A 14,203-nucleotide genomic window follows, 5' to 3' on the forward strand; every position below is an offset into this window, starting at 1 on the left:
GAGCAATAACACATACTAAGGATATGGTTAGGATGAGCTGTCAGTCAGTGGAAGAATGGCGAGCAGAGAACCTCTACGGAGAACTGAAGGATTGTGGTGTCAGTCTGGCATGCATAATTAATTATTGGCACATGTTTACTACAAGCTGACACAGAATGGCTTCTGGGCCAGTTTCTAAAATTGATAAAGAGCATATTTTAATTTTTCCTAGCCTGTTAATTTTTCTTAATCTATAAAAAAAACCTGTAATACAAATCTCTTAGAGGCAATGAATCCTCTTCATTTGGATGAAATGGATAAAATGAAAACAAAAAAAGTTGCACCAATCGTCTGTCCCACTACTCTGACATTTATAAATCCAGGATTTTTTATAGTCTAATTATTCTTTCCTTGAATAGATGCGTCTACCAAATGGATGTAACAGTAATGATATATTTCAGACAAAAATACAGTATCCTGGGCCTCTAATTCCAAAAAGTCCCCTACCAGGCAAGTTATAAGGGAGGAGGATTAAAGCATCATCTGAGTAAGATTTTTAGTACCTGCTTCATATTGCTACATGCCAAACACTGTTTTAAGCACAATGACTATGTTGTATCTCTCAATCCTTATAACAACCCTTTGATACCTTTAGTAACATTATTGTTAATATTACTCCATTTTACAGAAACTGAGGCCCAGAGACATTGAGTAACATGCCTAAAAGGTGGAGTCCAGCTCCAGTCATTTTCTTTCTTTATTGATTTTATTTTTTTCAATTTTTTTTCTTCATTGATTTTAGAGAGAGAGGAAGGGAGAGGGAGAGAGAGATAGAATCACTCATAAAGAGAACATTGATTGGCCGCCTCCTGCATGCCCCCCACTAGGGATTTGGTCCACAACCTGGACATGTGCCCTGACTGGGAATCGAACTGGCGACCTCTTGGTGCATGGGTTGATGCTCAACCACTGAGCCACACCAGCAGGGCTCAAGTCATTTTCTTAATCACTGGATTATACTGTTCTTGAGATGGTCATGGCAGCCATTTCCATTGTTGACTGAGTTCATTTTGTTTTTGTGCCTGCCTCTGCCCCCCAGAAGCAAGCTTGGTCCTCACTAGGTTACATTCCCTGATATAATTACATCAGAAGCAGAGTTGTATCTCTTACTGACTAATTTCTTCATAAATTTCAGTCACAGAAATAGGGTCTAATTGTTCTTAACACAATTGTTCTATTTCAAGACAAGTTTAATGAATCACATCATTCTAGGTCAGGGGTCCATGGGCCAAAATCTGCCATTGTCTGGTTTTGTAAGTAAAGTTTTTTTGGGGAGCACAGTCCCATTCATTCATTTATTTTTTTCTATGGCTGCTATACCTGGCGGAGTTGAGCAGTTGTGATTGAGAATGCATGGACCTGCAAAATGATTTACTCTCTGGCCATTACAGAAAAATTTGCCACCCTGTTCTGCTCCTGATCAAGTAGACTCAGGAAAAAAAAAATGATCTTTGATTTAATTTACATATTGACTAAACCCTTGAAATCCGTACCTCTTTTCTTCCTACTTAACAGGGGGAGAAAGTATAACAACGTTTAATGGAAGAATTTCCTAAAATAAAGTCTCAATACCTACCAATTTTTCATCACAACCATCGAAGTTGAGTACCTCACAAACAGAGCTTTAAGAACTGAGCTAATCAAGTGCTTACTCTATACTGGGCAAGGGAAGAGTACTGAGGGGTTGGTGGAACACAGAGGCAAAACACAAGTCTGGAGTATGAGGTGTTCCCTATTTAGTGAAGACATGTAAGCACAGATTCCCGGTATAAGCAATCTCTCTACTCAGCCCCAGCTCTTAACTGATGCTCCTATTATGAGACCTACTGTGGTCAGCTTTCTCATAGAATCATGTACAGTGTATCTCTCCATTAAATGGGGGGACATGGGAAGCACATCCTCTCATGTTCATCACTGTATTCACAGTGCCTAGCAGAGTGTGGTGCACTTTCTAGGCACTCAGTTAACATTTGTGGAATTTGACATTTGCTGTCATAAAAAAGATAAGATAAAATAAAAAGCAATCTCTACATATCTACTGAATGGCAATGTATGATTGATCATCCATGCTGTCAACCCCATTTCCTCCCATATTCATCTGGAGCAAGCTCCATCGGAGCTATTAAGATAGGACAAAGATACCCCAAAGTTTTATGGTGGGCATTGTAAAATTCATTGCAATAACTGAGCACACTTTTTAAAAAGTTATATTTTTTATTACAGTTTACATTCAGTATTATTTTGTCTTAGTTTCAGGTGTACATCGTAGGTTAGACAATTTGGTTAGACAACCATATACTTTATAAAGTGACCCCCCCCAATATTTCTAGTACCCACCGGGCACCATACATAATTATTACAATATTATTGACTATTTTCCCTATTTGGTACTTTACATCCCTTGACTATTCTGTAACTACCAATAAGTACTTAATCCCTTAACCTTTTTCACCAATCCCCAAGCCCCCTCCCCTCTGTTAACTCTCAATGTGTTCTTTGTATATGAGTCTGTTTCAATTTTGCTTGTTTATTTTGGTTTTCAGATTCCACATATAAGTGAAATTGTGTGATATTTGCCTTTTTCTATCTGACTTATTTTACTTAGCATTAATACCCTTCTTATTTGCAATAGCAAAGGTTTTTTTCTATAAGAAACGATGTTTTTGCCCTGGCCAGTTTGGCTCAGCGGTTAGAGCATCACCTGCAGTCCAGAGAGACCCGGGTTCGGTTCCTGCTAAGGGCACGTACCTCAGTTGCAGTTTGTCCCCAGCCCTGGTTGGGTTGTGCGGGTGGCAACCACTCGATGTGTCCCTTTCACGTCGATGTTTCTCTCTCTCTTTCTCTTCCTCTCTCTCCCTCCCACTCTATCCGAACAAAAAAACTAAAAAATGTCCTCGAGTTAGGATAAAAAAAAAGAAACGATGCTTTTTATTATGATGTCAGGAAATACTATGGGACTTCCTGGGCCTTGGCATAAGTATTTAGTGAAGATGTGTATTCTGCTGAGAATCATTTTATGGAGAAAGGCAGATGTTTGATTCTTTAGATTGAATTTGTTTTCTTCAGCAATATCAGAAATCTCTTCTTTTAGCCCCAACTAAATGCACAAAAAGGGAGGGCCCAATAATCCCACTTGTTCTGTCAGTTCCTACCTGGAATAAATACCTAAGACCGGTACTTCTTTTACTTTCATTCTTAAACACACACATAAAATAATCTAAAGATTGCTTCTGAATCCCGTTCACCCACTGGGGTTGTTCATGTAATTTGCCTCCTGTAACTTGGTCAGATGTCTGCTCCTAATTCTCGAAGATCACATACTTCCAGAGGGCATGCTTATTTCTTTTCAAAGCAGCAGCACAGAATGGATTCAACTGCATGGTAACACATCCCATGACAAAACCTCCTGATTGATACTGCTTGCCGCACAGAGCTCATTTTCTGAAAGTGCACCTCAAGAGTTTTGTGTGGTCTCATCCCATCTCCTGTGACCTATTAGTAGTGCCTTTGCCTGGGTCCCAGAATCCTGAATTAGTTCAGTGGCAGATTCAAGAAGCCTGCTTTTCATCTTGACTGCTGTTCTCAGAGCTGTCTCTTTCCCACAGAGCATTCTTTTTCAAACTATCTTTTCTAAGGATTTTTATGATAACCCCATAAGGATTCAAGTTTTATCTTCCTTTTTTTTTTCTTTTTTCCTTTCAACATCAATTAGTTGGTGCGGCAAATTGAGAGAAGATAAATCCATGGTTTTGAACTAGGAATATAATTCAAAGCTGACATTGGCTTACAACCTGCGATTCTTTTCCCTTTAATATTTGATGATACAAAATAAAAATGTTCAATAAATGTTTGTAGAATGGAATTGAGTTTTTACTGAAAGGTTCAGGAATGGAAAAAATGGCAAAATTGAAAAACCAATAAGCCAAACCAGACACACACACACACAAAACCAATCTAGACTCTAAAGTGAAACATCCATTTTAATTTCCTCACTGCTTTTAATTGGTTCTACATATAATATACTAATTTCAAAGGAGAGAAAATTAGCCATAAGTGAAGTTAAGGGACACCTTTGAAAAACTGTGGGTGTCTAACTGAATCACAAAAGTCTTTGTGTCCACCTGTTGTGAGGATTCTATGAGTCTGGCAAATTTCGAGAGGAGTAAGAGCAGCAATCTCACGAAACAGTCCACTGGGCTATTCCCAGCAGTGTAGGACTGAATGACCACTTTACAAACGAACAAATGAAATGCTTTACAGACAAAACTATTTTCTCCATTCACAGGCTATGAAACTCCCATGAGTAGACAGCCTTGATGTATCCAGCGCTCTGAAAACAACAATTACATAAGACAAGGCCAGGGTTAGGTAATCATTACAATGGCACCGTTTGTTTTACTAACAATTTCTAGTTTAATTTTTTAGTAGGTCAATGGATATGAAAGGCAAAAATAATCCTATGGTACTAATATCAGTTTGTTTTTTTTATTGGTTTAAATGAAAAAACCACTTGAGCAGCGTATATATATGCTTGGCATGTATTTCTTTGGCACGTTGAGTGGCAGTGTGGGCATGAGCCAGGAGCGAGGGCCCAGGGAAGGAGAATTCCCAGAGGTTGGCTGCTTCTTTGGCTAAGAACTGTTTATAGTTGGTAAAAGCTCACTTTCCACAAGGAAATATCTTCCGATTCTATATGACTTAAAAAATTGCAGAGCCAGAAAATCATTTTGCTTTGTGGCTTTAAATTATTATGTTTGTGTCTTTTGTTCTGTTCAGTTTTGTTTTGTTTCCCCTGAAATGCACCATTACCTCCAAATTTCATGGTTGTCTGCCACCATTTAAGTTTTGAATATAAAAACAAGTTTTCCTTTCTTAAATCTCTTCTTCTCTTTCTCTTTTAGCATAAATAAATCAGACATTCTAAAGCCATCATTTAAACATGGGTGCTTACATTCCCGGGAAATAAATAATGCTGGCCTAGTTCTGACAAGTTAGTTTCATTCCAAAATATAACATAAGTTCTCAGTTTTAACTTAATGTTTAAAACTTCTGATGTACCCAGTTTTCCAAAAATGATTCTTTTGAGCATTTTCCTCAAAGTCAAACAATAAAAAGGTTTTAATTTGTTTAGAAAGTACAGAATGATGAATTGGTTTTGCAAAATTCTTCAAAGTAGAGGATAAAATGATTTGAGAAATAATGAGTTGCCCAGAAGTAGACAATTTATCCAAGAAGACATTACACCTCCAATATAAGAAATTGTTAAAACTGTTGTGCGTTCATTTCAAAAGAGATAAGACAATTGTCACATTTGGAATACTGCAAGTAATACATTTTAGTGATGTTCGGCCATAGAAGAAAGAGACCCATAAATTCTGGTTACAGAGATCCTTGTGAGCATGTTGGATAATAAATTGAATGTAATTCATATTTAATGATTTATATTATAAAAATATGCTCTGGCCCTGGCGGGTGTGGCTCTCAGTTGAATGGGTGTTGTCGCATGCACTGAAATGTTGTCGGTTGATTCCCGTCAGGGCACATCCCCAGGACTGCAGCTTGATCCCCTGTAGGAGGTGTGCAGGAGGCAGCAGATTGACATTTTGATTTCATATCACTGTTGCCGTCTCTCTCTCTGTCCCTCTCCCTTCCTCTCTCTCTAAAAATCAATAAAAAATGTATTTAACAAAAATGCTTTGAAACATTTGTAGTGTTTATGTTTTACTGCTATAACTACAAGCCATCAAACCCACATGCTTGGTGTATTCTTCCTTGCTGGTTCAGAGCCTGCTTGTAAGACACATTGCATTGAATGTCTCATAAATTCAAGATTCTTCTAAAGAAAACTAGAGCCCTGGCCTATGTGGCTCAGTTGGTTGAATGTCGTCCTGTGCACTGCAAGGTCGCTGGTTCTGTTCCGGTCAGGTCAGGGCACATGCCCAGGTAGTGGGCTCAGTTCTGGTGGGGGTGTATTCTGGAGGCAACTGATCAATATTTCTGTCTCTCCCTCTCCCTTCCTTTCTCTCTAAAAATCAATAAAAAAAATATTTTTTTAAAGAAACCTAGAAAAAAACACTCACAAGATTTTTCTTTTTGGTAAGCTTCATGCACTAGGCTAGAAAAGTTTTCCCATAATATTAAATGAACAATTCATTGATTCAATAGGTTAACATTTGAGAAAGAAACATAACATATAGGAGGTCACACATTTAATACTCACTGTAGAGAATGGTCCCATTCAAAGTGTTTGTTTTTACAGTCAAGTAGATGGTAACAATTCTGTTATGTTCCTTCTCCAGGACAAACTTCCACTCATTTAGGGTTGCAAAAAACGGCAATTCTAAATAGGAATTCCCATTGAAAAATGGAAAAAATAAACCTGCATCTAAAAAAAAAAAAAGTCATGTTAATATATTTTGATATATTATATTGCTAATCAAGCAGATGAGAACATAATATTATCAGTTATCATTCATTGAAAAAGATAAAAAGTAGCCTGGCTGGTACAGCTCAGTGGATTGAGCATCCTTCCATGCACCAGAGGTCACTGGTTAGATTCTAGTAGGGCACATGCCTGGGTTGTGAGCTCGACTCCCACTAGAGGGTGTGCAGGAGACAGCCAACTGATGTTCTCTCATCGATGTTTCCATTTCTCTCTCCCTCTTCCTTTCTCTCCCTCTTAAAAAAAAAAAAATCAATAAATCTACATATAAAAAGATAAAAACTAATGTTTGCAAATATTATTTAGTCTCAACTTTAAAAAATTTAGATATGTGAGTACAATAAGTTTGTAAAGTCACTGTCTCATATAATTGACCACCAGTCTAGAGGAAAAGACTCAAAGCAAGAATCTAATTTTTTGTTCATGGATGAGTTTAAAGGTGAATAAACACCTTGAAATTGTATAACAAAAATCTGTGTCCCTTCCTATGTGGAATAATGGTTTTCATTAGATTCTTAAAGTATTCTGTGGTACAAATAGCTGGACATCAAAATAATACACTTAAAATTGATGGAGTTTATTTGATGTAATTCCACCTCCATAAAAAAGTAAAAAACTGTGACACAAAAAGATTAGAAAATTGTCACATCTTTTTATTAATAGTCATTAAGATTTAATGCTTTTCACTGATATATAAGATATTTTATGAGGAGTATTACTATAATATGCAAGGTTATTAATGTTTTTTAGGACTATCTTTTTATAATTCTTAATATTTTAAACAATGTCATAAACTCTTGAGATACATTTTTCAAAGTAGTTATTTTATTTTCATATATATATTCAGACCTATGGACTTGGTACACTGAGCAGGTATATTACTAAGATGTTGGAAATGAAACTTTATTTTTTGTCTCTCTCACAACAGGGACGTTATCTCTGCCCCCCTTCACCAGTCAAGGCCTGTAGGGTACCTGACACCTGCTGTCTGTCTTGAGGGGCAGGAAGAGACTGGTTTCTGTTCTTTTTTTTTCTTTCTTACCCCCTCCCCTTCAGGCTAGCTGCTGTTTGGGACTCTTATAGTTTCAAACAGGAGAAGACAAGGTGTACACAGTGAAGCAGAGCTATCAGAGCCGGTGATTAACACTGTAAGCAGGCCTCTTGCTCTGTGGGAATAGCAGAAGATTAAAATAGACTGTTTCTCTCATGGTAGGAATGTCAGATGAAATAGAGGATGCTCAGTTAAATTTCACTTTCAAATAAACAACAATAGATCTCATGCCATGTTTGAAACATAATCATACTAAGAACATTACTGGTTGTTTATTTGAAATTCAAATTGAACTGAGTGTCCTCTATGTTTAGTTGTTAAACTGTTCAGTCTGGTTGTATGACTCATAAGGATTTGTGGAATCTTGAGAAACCCTTTGCCAACTGCAATTCCTAGGAATTGTGCTATAGCCTGTCTTTGGCTTGTCACTTTTAACTTGGTGCTACGCTGGTTTTTCATATTATAGACAGACTCTTGCTGTGGACGGCCACTTTCCTGTGTCAAAGAAAAAGTTGCACTGGATAAAGTTAAACAGGCAAGAAAGACAAGAAAGACTTTATTCAAAGCTAATGCAATAGTGGAGAGAGGCCAGAATTCAGTCTTTGCTCAACTGCTCTAAAACAAAAGGTGTTAAGAGTTTTTAAGAGCTGAGGTGTGGGGATCCTAGGCTACCTGTGTTGCTAGTTGGCTTTACCCTCCAAAACATAAGCACTCTCAGATGTTCATTACAGGAAGAAATTGACCACTTGGAGCAAGGCACCCCTTGACGTCAGGCTCCTACCCTCCCACAGAGACTGGGCGACAGGGCCACTACTTCCTTGATTCCTTTTGAAAGCAACAATGGCTCTAGGTCCTGCAGAAAGACATTCTTGGGTGGTGAAACGAACATAAAGCTTTCAGAAAGATTTACATATCAAAGGAGCCAAAGAAAGAATTTATAATTGAAAGTTTTATAAAAGTGAATTCTCTAAGAAAAGTGAGGTCAGAGGCCTAGAATCAGGAAGAAGCCTGTCTGTCTAAAGTTCAGTCAAGCTGAGGGAACTGTTAACGTCTTCGTCAGCTGACTAGAAAACCAATGACTCTGGGCCAAATCTCTGCTCTGAGGGGTCTATATCTAATTCATGGTAAACATACCTACATCCTGTCCTACTGTCTGTGGGGGTATAGCTAATTTTCAAACATTCTCTCTCTCTCTCTCTCTCTATTTCTCTTCCTCTCTCCAAAACACACACACACACACACACACACACACACACACACACACACAGAGGCTGCTTTGCCTTTCTCAGGTATGAATGTATGCCTGTTGCTCTAGTGTTCCCTACCAAGTGATCTTGTTTTAGCCTCCCCCGAACACTGTCATATGTGATGAGTGGGAGAGAGTAAAGGGTGAGGTCCACAGAGAGCTTTCTACAAAACCACTGTCCTCAAAAGCGTGTCTCCAAAATCTCCTCTTCAAAAGCTTCCCCTTTTTATATCAAGAGTATTTGCTAGTTAAATCCTGCTTTCAGATATGATACTTCATTTTTCTTATAGCATTATATGCTGGGTTGTAAAATAAAGTTTATTTTTAACATCTTGCTTATATCGATAACTTCTTATTGTCAGATACAAATAATATAATCTATCTATTAGCAAACTACTTGATTTAAGCTGTATAGTAGCACATATACTAATTTCCTGTCCTTCTACACACAATTTTTAACTCCTAGAAATTTACCTAAATGGCTCTTTATTTTCCTGGATCAGTGTTTCAAAGTTTTTAGGCCTACTTAGCAAATCCTTCATCAATGCTAGTATGCCTAGCAATCTCTGTAATACTTAATACTTACTTTTATTTATACTTTCTCCTTCCTTCTCTCTCATAACAATGTACTACAGTTTGATTGTCTTCTTACATGCCCAATAGCACCTTTTCAGAATGTTCGTTCCATCAGTCTGTAACATGCAGTTTCCAAAGCTCTGTCCTGGGACATAACTCATCTATGTCTTTCCTAAATCGGATCCTCATCCATTTTCTTACTCACAGCACTTATTCTCCTGGGCTTAGAAACTCGGCGTCATTATCCACCCATCTCTTCTCAAACTAGTTGCTGGTTCCTGTCACCTCTTTCTTAGATCAAATCTTGCAACTTTCCTGCTGCTACCAGTGCGCTTATTTAAGTTCTCATTTCATGTCAGCTTCTCTCTAACTGGTCTCCCTTCCTGTAGTGTCTGTTGGCTGTCATGTCAGCTGGACTCATTGGGAATCATCTAAGATCTTCAGTACCACAGAATAATTCACCTGCTTGTGGAGTAAACTAGGCCCTCCACAGTTTTATTTTTCATGTTTACACACACACACCTACCAGTAGGGTTGAACCACATTTTCTTCTGTGGCTCTATTTGTGTTCACACTGTTCTATTTGTCTGGAGGGCCCTTCCCCATGATCCTAGGTATGTAAGACTTTCTTTAATGCAAAGCTCACCTTGAATATCCCCCAAATTTGAATGCCCTCTCAGACTATAGCTACAACTCCTTTAGTGCATGCAACATTTTCTACCTTATATTACAGTTGTTAGAAATTGGGGGTAGAACTGAGAAGACAGTAAATCTGAATATGTTAATTGGATAAGGGTGGTAAGTTAACTTTAATTAGTACAGATAGAATATTCTAAATAAATGAATTCTGAGAAGACATTGGGAGTTAAGGAGATGAATTTGCTCTTTTGTGACCGGAGAAGCCCATAACATTGTTAGAGTTGGACCAGATGGAGTAGAATGTTCCATAGGTATGGAACTGCACACACACCATGTTTTAATGTATTAAGGAGGAAAAAACATGCAAATCAAGTTAAAATGCAATGTAGGTAGCTTTACACTGGAGGAAGTTTACATGACAAATTTGGATGTGGCTATGGCAGAAAAAAATGGTTAAGGTTATAAAGAGAATAGACTTGAGTTTTAAATAAATAGACTTTTCATCATAAAACTTGGCAATTATTTAAATGTTGCATACCATAATATGGTTTTAGACACTGTTTTATTTTATTGCTCTTACCTACATTATTTGGAGTCACTGATCTTTTCACTTACTGAACAAATAGTTATTGAGTGGCTACTACATGCTAGAACTGGTCAAGGAATACAATGGTGAGCAAAATAGATAAAGACCTTACCCCCATGAAGCTTAAATTTTAGCTTCATGGAAGAAAACTCCAAGCTAGAATATGGTAGAATCTATTCTACTGATGTGGTTGAATTTTTCCTGGGTCTTGGAAAGATAGGCCATCCTATTTGCTTAACATTTTTCCTGACATTTGCTCTCACCAAGGAGCATTAAGCCTAATGTGAGATGGAAGATTAGATAAAAGGGAGAGTCTATCAAAACTTTTTCATCAACTTTTCCATAGTATTCATTTTCTGGTGGGAAGATCTGTATCTGATTTGTCTTTGCATTCTCCTATGGCATGATTTTGTACACTGTAGCAAATATATTCTTGGATAAATATAACTATAGCTAAAATGATTATTTGTGGTAGGTTTGAAAAAAAGGACAGAAAAAGTATTCTTATAATTAAAATGGGATGAAGAAAGACTATAGAAGTTGGGTTCTAGCATTTTTTCTTGTGGATAAGCTTTTTACATTACTGATAAATCCACAGGAAAATTTCTGTAAGAGGATACTCTTTACATAAGGGTTCATATATGAGTCAAATTTGGATTCATAATCAGGATTTACTTAATCTGAGAAGCAGTGAATTCACCAAGAGCAGTAAAAATTCAATTTGCTTAATAAAATGACTTCCACATTACTTTGCAGGAGCGTATTTGTTGTATAATTCAGGCGTACCCACCTACTTCCTAGCTCACACACTCGAACCTTTTTTTCAGAGCTGACAGATTTTTGTGAAAAATCATGACAGGGAACAACAATTATGAACAATAAACATTTGCTATTGAATTGCTTTCTAACCATATTAATTTTCATTATCATCATGTTTAGTGAATATGTTGAAAAACAGAACTGCCCTGAATGTGGAAAACAAGACTAATTGGGGTTAGGCTGAGTGTTTTCCGCTGCTTCCAAAAGCCTCTCCAGGCAATGTTTTTGAACATACTCCAAATTTATTTCTCTTCCAATTATAAATGGGGGAAAAAAACACACCAAGGTTTTTATATAAAATATGTACTAAACATCTTTTAAAATATGTCATATAGTAGTTAATTAGTGGCTTCTAATTACAACTTAGACATGTGTAATGTTTAAATGTCTTAAAGAATTATATAGGCTGATCTAACTAGTTATATTAACTTTTATATAGTTAACAGGATTTAAAATCAGCCCTAAATTATGCTATGTTAAAAAACCTCCAAACTCTTAAATTGTCAAAGGAAAGTATTAAAGAAACCACGGTAGAGAGCTTGAAGCACTTTATGTAAAAAAACTATGGGTGAATTTAATTTTGCTCACCCAATATACTTCTACAGTATGAATCAGGACCACAGTCAATTTAATAACAACACACCATTGACATTTAATGCAGGAGAACATCATGGAATATTTTATGGCAACAACAACAAAAAACAGACGAGATTAGTATCTTCACCCTGAACACAATACAAATGAGCACCATACATTTTATTCATTCTGAATAGAAATGCACTTTTTTATCTACAGTATGAATTATAATCTCCTCAGCCTGGTATAAGTTTTCCTAGGACCTAACTCCCCAAAATGACATACTAACACAAACTACAAATGTGATGGGTCACAAATTATCCATATAAACTTTATTGTAATTCTTGGCACTAGAAGAGGCAATATTGTTTGCTATTACTCCTTATAATGGAAATAGATTTAACTTACTGAATAGAAATTAAACATTAATACCACGGAAATGTTTTTGTTGAGTCTTTTCTTACTTTTCCCAGAAAGAACATCACAAAAATTCTATGACTAAGTTTATAAACAGAAGATAAGACTGATGCAATGCAATTGTTAATAAATATTTTGTTTTTACTTAAAAGATATTACATGGCTCCTTTTACAAAAATGCTAATTTTATTAAGTTCTGTGATAAAAAATATCACTACTTGATAAGTTCATACAGCTCTCTTCCCAAAGAAGGATCACTGAAAAAATAATAAATCTGCCCTGGCCAGTTTGGCTCAGTGGTTAGAGCATCGGCCCAAGGACCGAAGGGTCTCAGGTTTGATTCCCAGTCAAGGGCATGTACCTGGGTTGCAGATTTGAACACAGCCCCTGGTCAGGGTTGTGAGGGAGGCAACCATTTGATATGTTCCTCTCACATTGTTGTTTTCCTCCCTCCCTTCCTCCCTCCCTCCCACTCTATCTAAAAATCAATTAAAAATCATCCTCCAGTGAGAATGAACAATAACAGCAAAAATAAAATAAAATAAATAAATATATCTAACCAACAATTCAAAGATAGAAAATTTATAATTATGTATATTATTCCAAAATTATAAAATTAAATTCAAAGACCCATAAAATAAATATTTTGCATATCAACTATGAGAAGCTTCAGTATCTTAAAGATTTATATATACAGGGTGGGCAAAAGTAGGTTAAATTACCATCCATTATTACTTACAAGACAAATTAGAAGGATAAAAAATAATAACTAATGATAATAAGACAAATAATGCAAATAAATAATAATACAAGAATAAACTGTTTTGTGTACTCACAACTGTGTATCTACTTTTGCCCACCACTGTATATAGTACATATACTATTTATACATAAAATATAATATATGGTACTATAGTTTAGTATTTATAAGTTACACTAAATATTCTCACCACGTCACATTTTTTTGCTTACTTTATAATTTAAAAAATATTTTTGATTTGGATGGCCCAAGTCTCATGGACTAGATTATTACCTATACTGTGATAATTTCCCCATATGAGATATTCACATTTATATTAATCCACAAATGTTGATCAATTTGTTAGGTGCCTGATAAAAACGATCAACTATTCTGTTGTTGCTGTGAGCACTGCTGCTATGTTCACAGCATCTACTTTTCTCCGCCATAGAAAAGCATGAAAAAATGAGGGCAGAACTAACATTGCTCCATTTGATCATAGCCACTCCATCCCTGCATTTAAATCACGAAGAGAGTTTCTCTGCATCTGACCAAAGCAAAGCACAAGGAAACAATGTGTGTTTAGCAAAGCAAAGCAAAGCAAAGCAAAGCAAAGCAAAGCAAAGCAAAGCAAAGCAAAGCAAAGCAAAGCAAAGCAAAGCAAAGCAAAGCAAAGCAACATCCTTTCTCATTCTTCATTGTCACGGCCACTCTAACAATTCTGTTTTTCATCCCTTGTTTCTCTGTCAAAGAATGGTTAATTCTCATGATCAGCCCTTTGACCCTCTCAAAAATCTGAAGCTTTAGCACTATAACCCTACCTCCTTCCACTTACAAAATAAAACTAAGTATAACATAACACACCAAAAATATCTTCCACTCAGTAAAAATAAAACTAGGACAAGAAAGATAAAGAACCATCAATATCTCACATTGTACTTGGCATATTATCATAAGAGCTACCAATTTCTCTTTAGTCTATTTCTATACCTTCTTCTCATAGATCAAAAAATTTCCCACAGTGATCTCATTTGTCCATAACTTTAGCTACTTTCTAGCTTCAGAAAACTCTC

At 36.3% G+C, this 14,203-nt stretch overlaps 1 protein-coding gene across 1 annotated transcript in view; it reads right to left on the reverse strand.

Moving 5' to 3' along the window:
- The window catches only part of EYS (eyes shut homolog), a 1,629,530-nt gene that overhangs the window by 287,553 nt on the left and 1,327,774 nt on the right, over positions 1–14,203 (reverse strand). The window contains 1 exon segment of the mRNA XM_036248740.1: positions 6,260–6,424. Within this exon segment, the coding sequence (XP_036104633.1) occupies positions 6,260–6,424 (165 nt within the window).

This window comes from Molossus molossus, unplaced genomic scaffold (assembly GCF_014108415.1).
Source record: "Molossus molossus isolate mMolMol1 unplaced genomic scaffold, mMolMol1.p scaffold_m16_p_8, whole genome shotgun sequence".
Taxonomy (NCBI): Eukaryota; Metazoa; Chordata; class Mammalia; order Chiroptera; family Molossidae; genus Molossus; species Molossus molossus.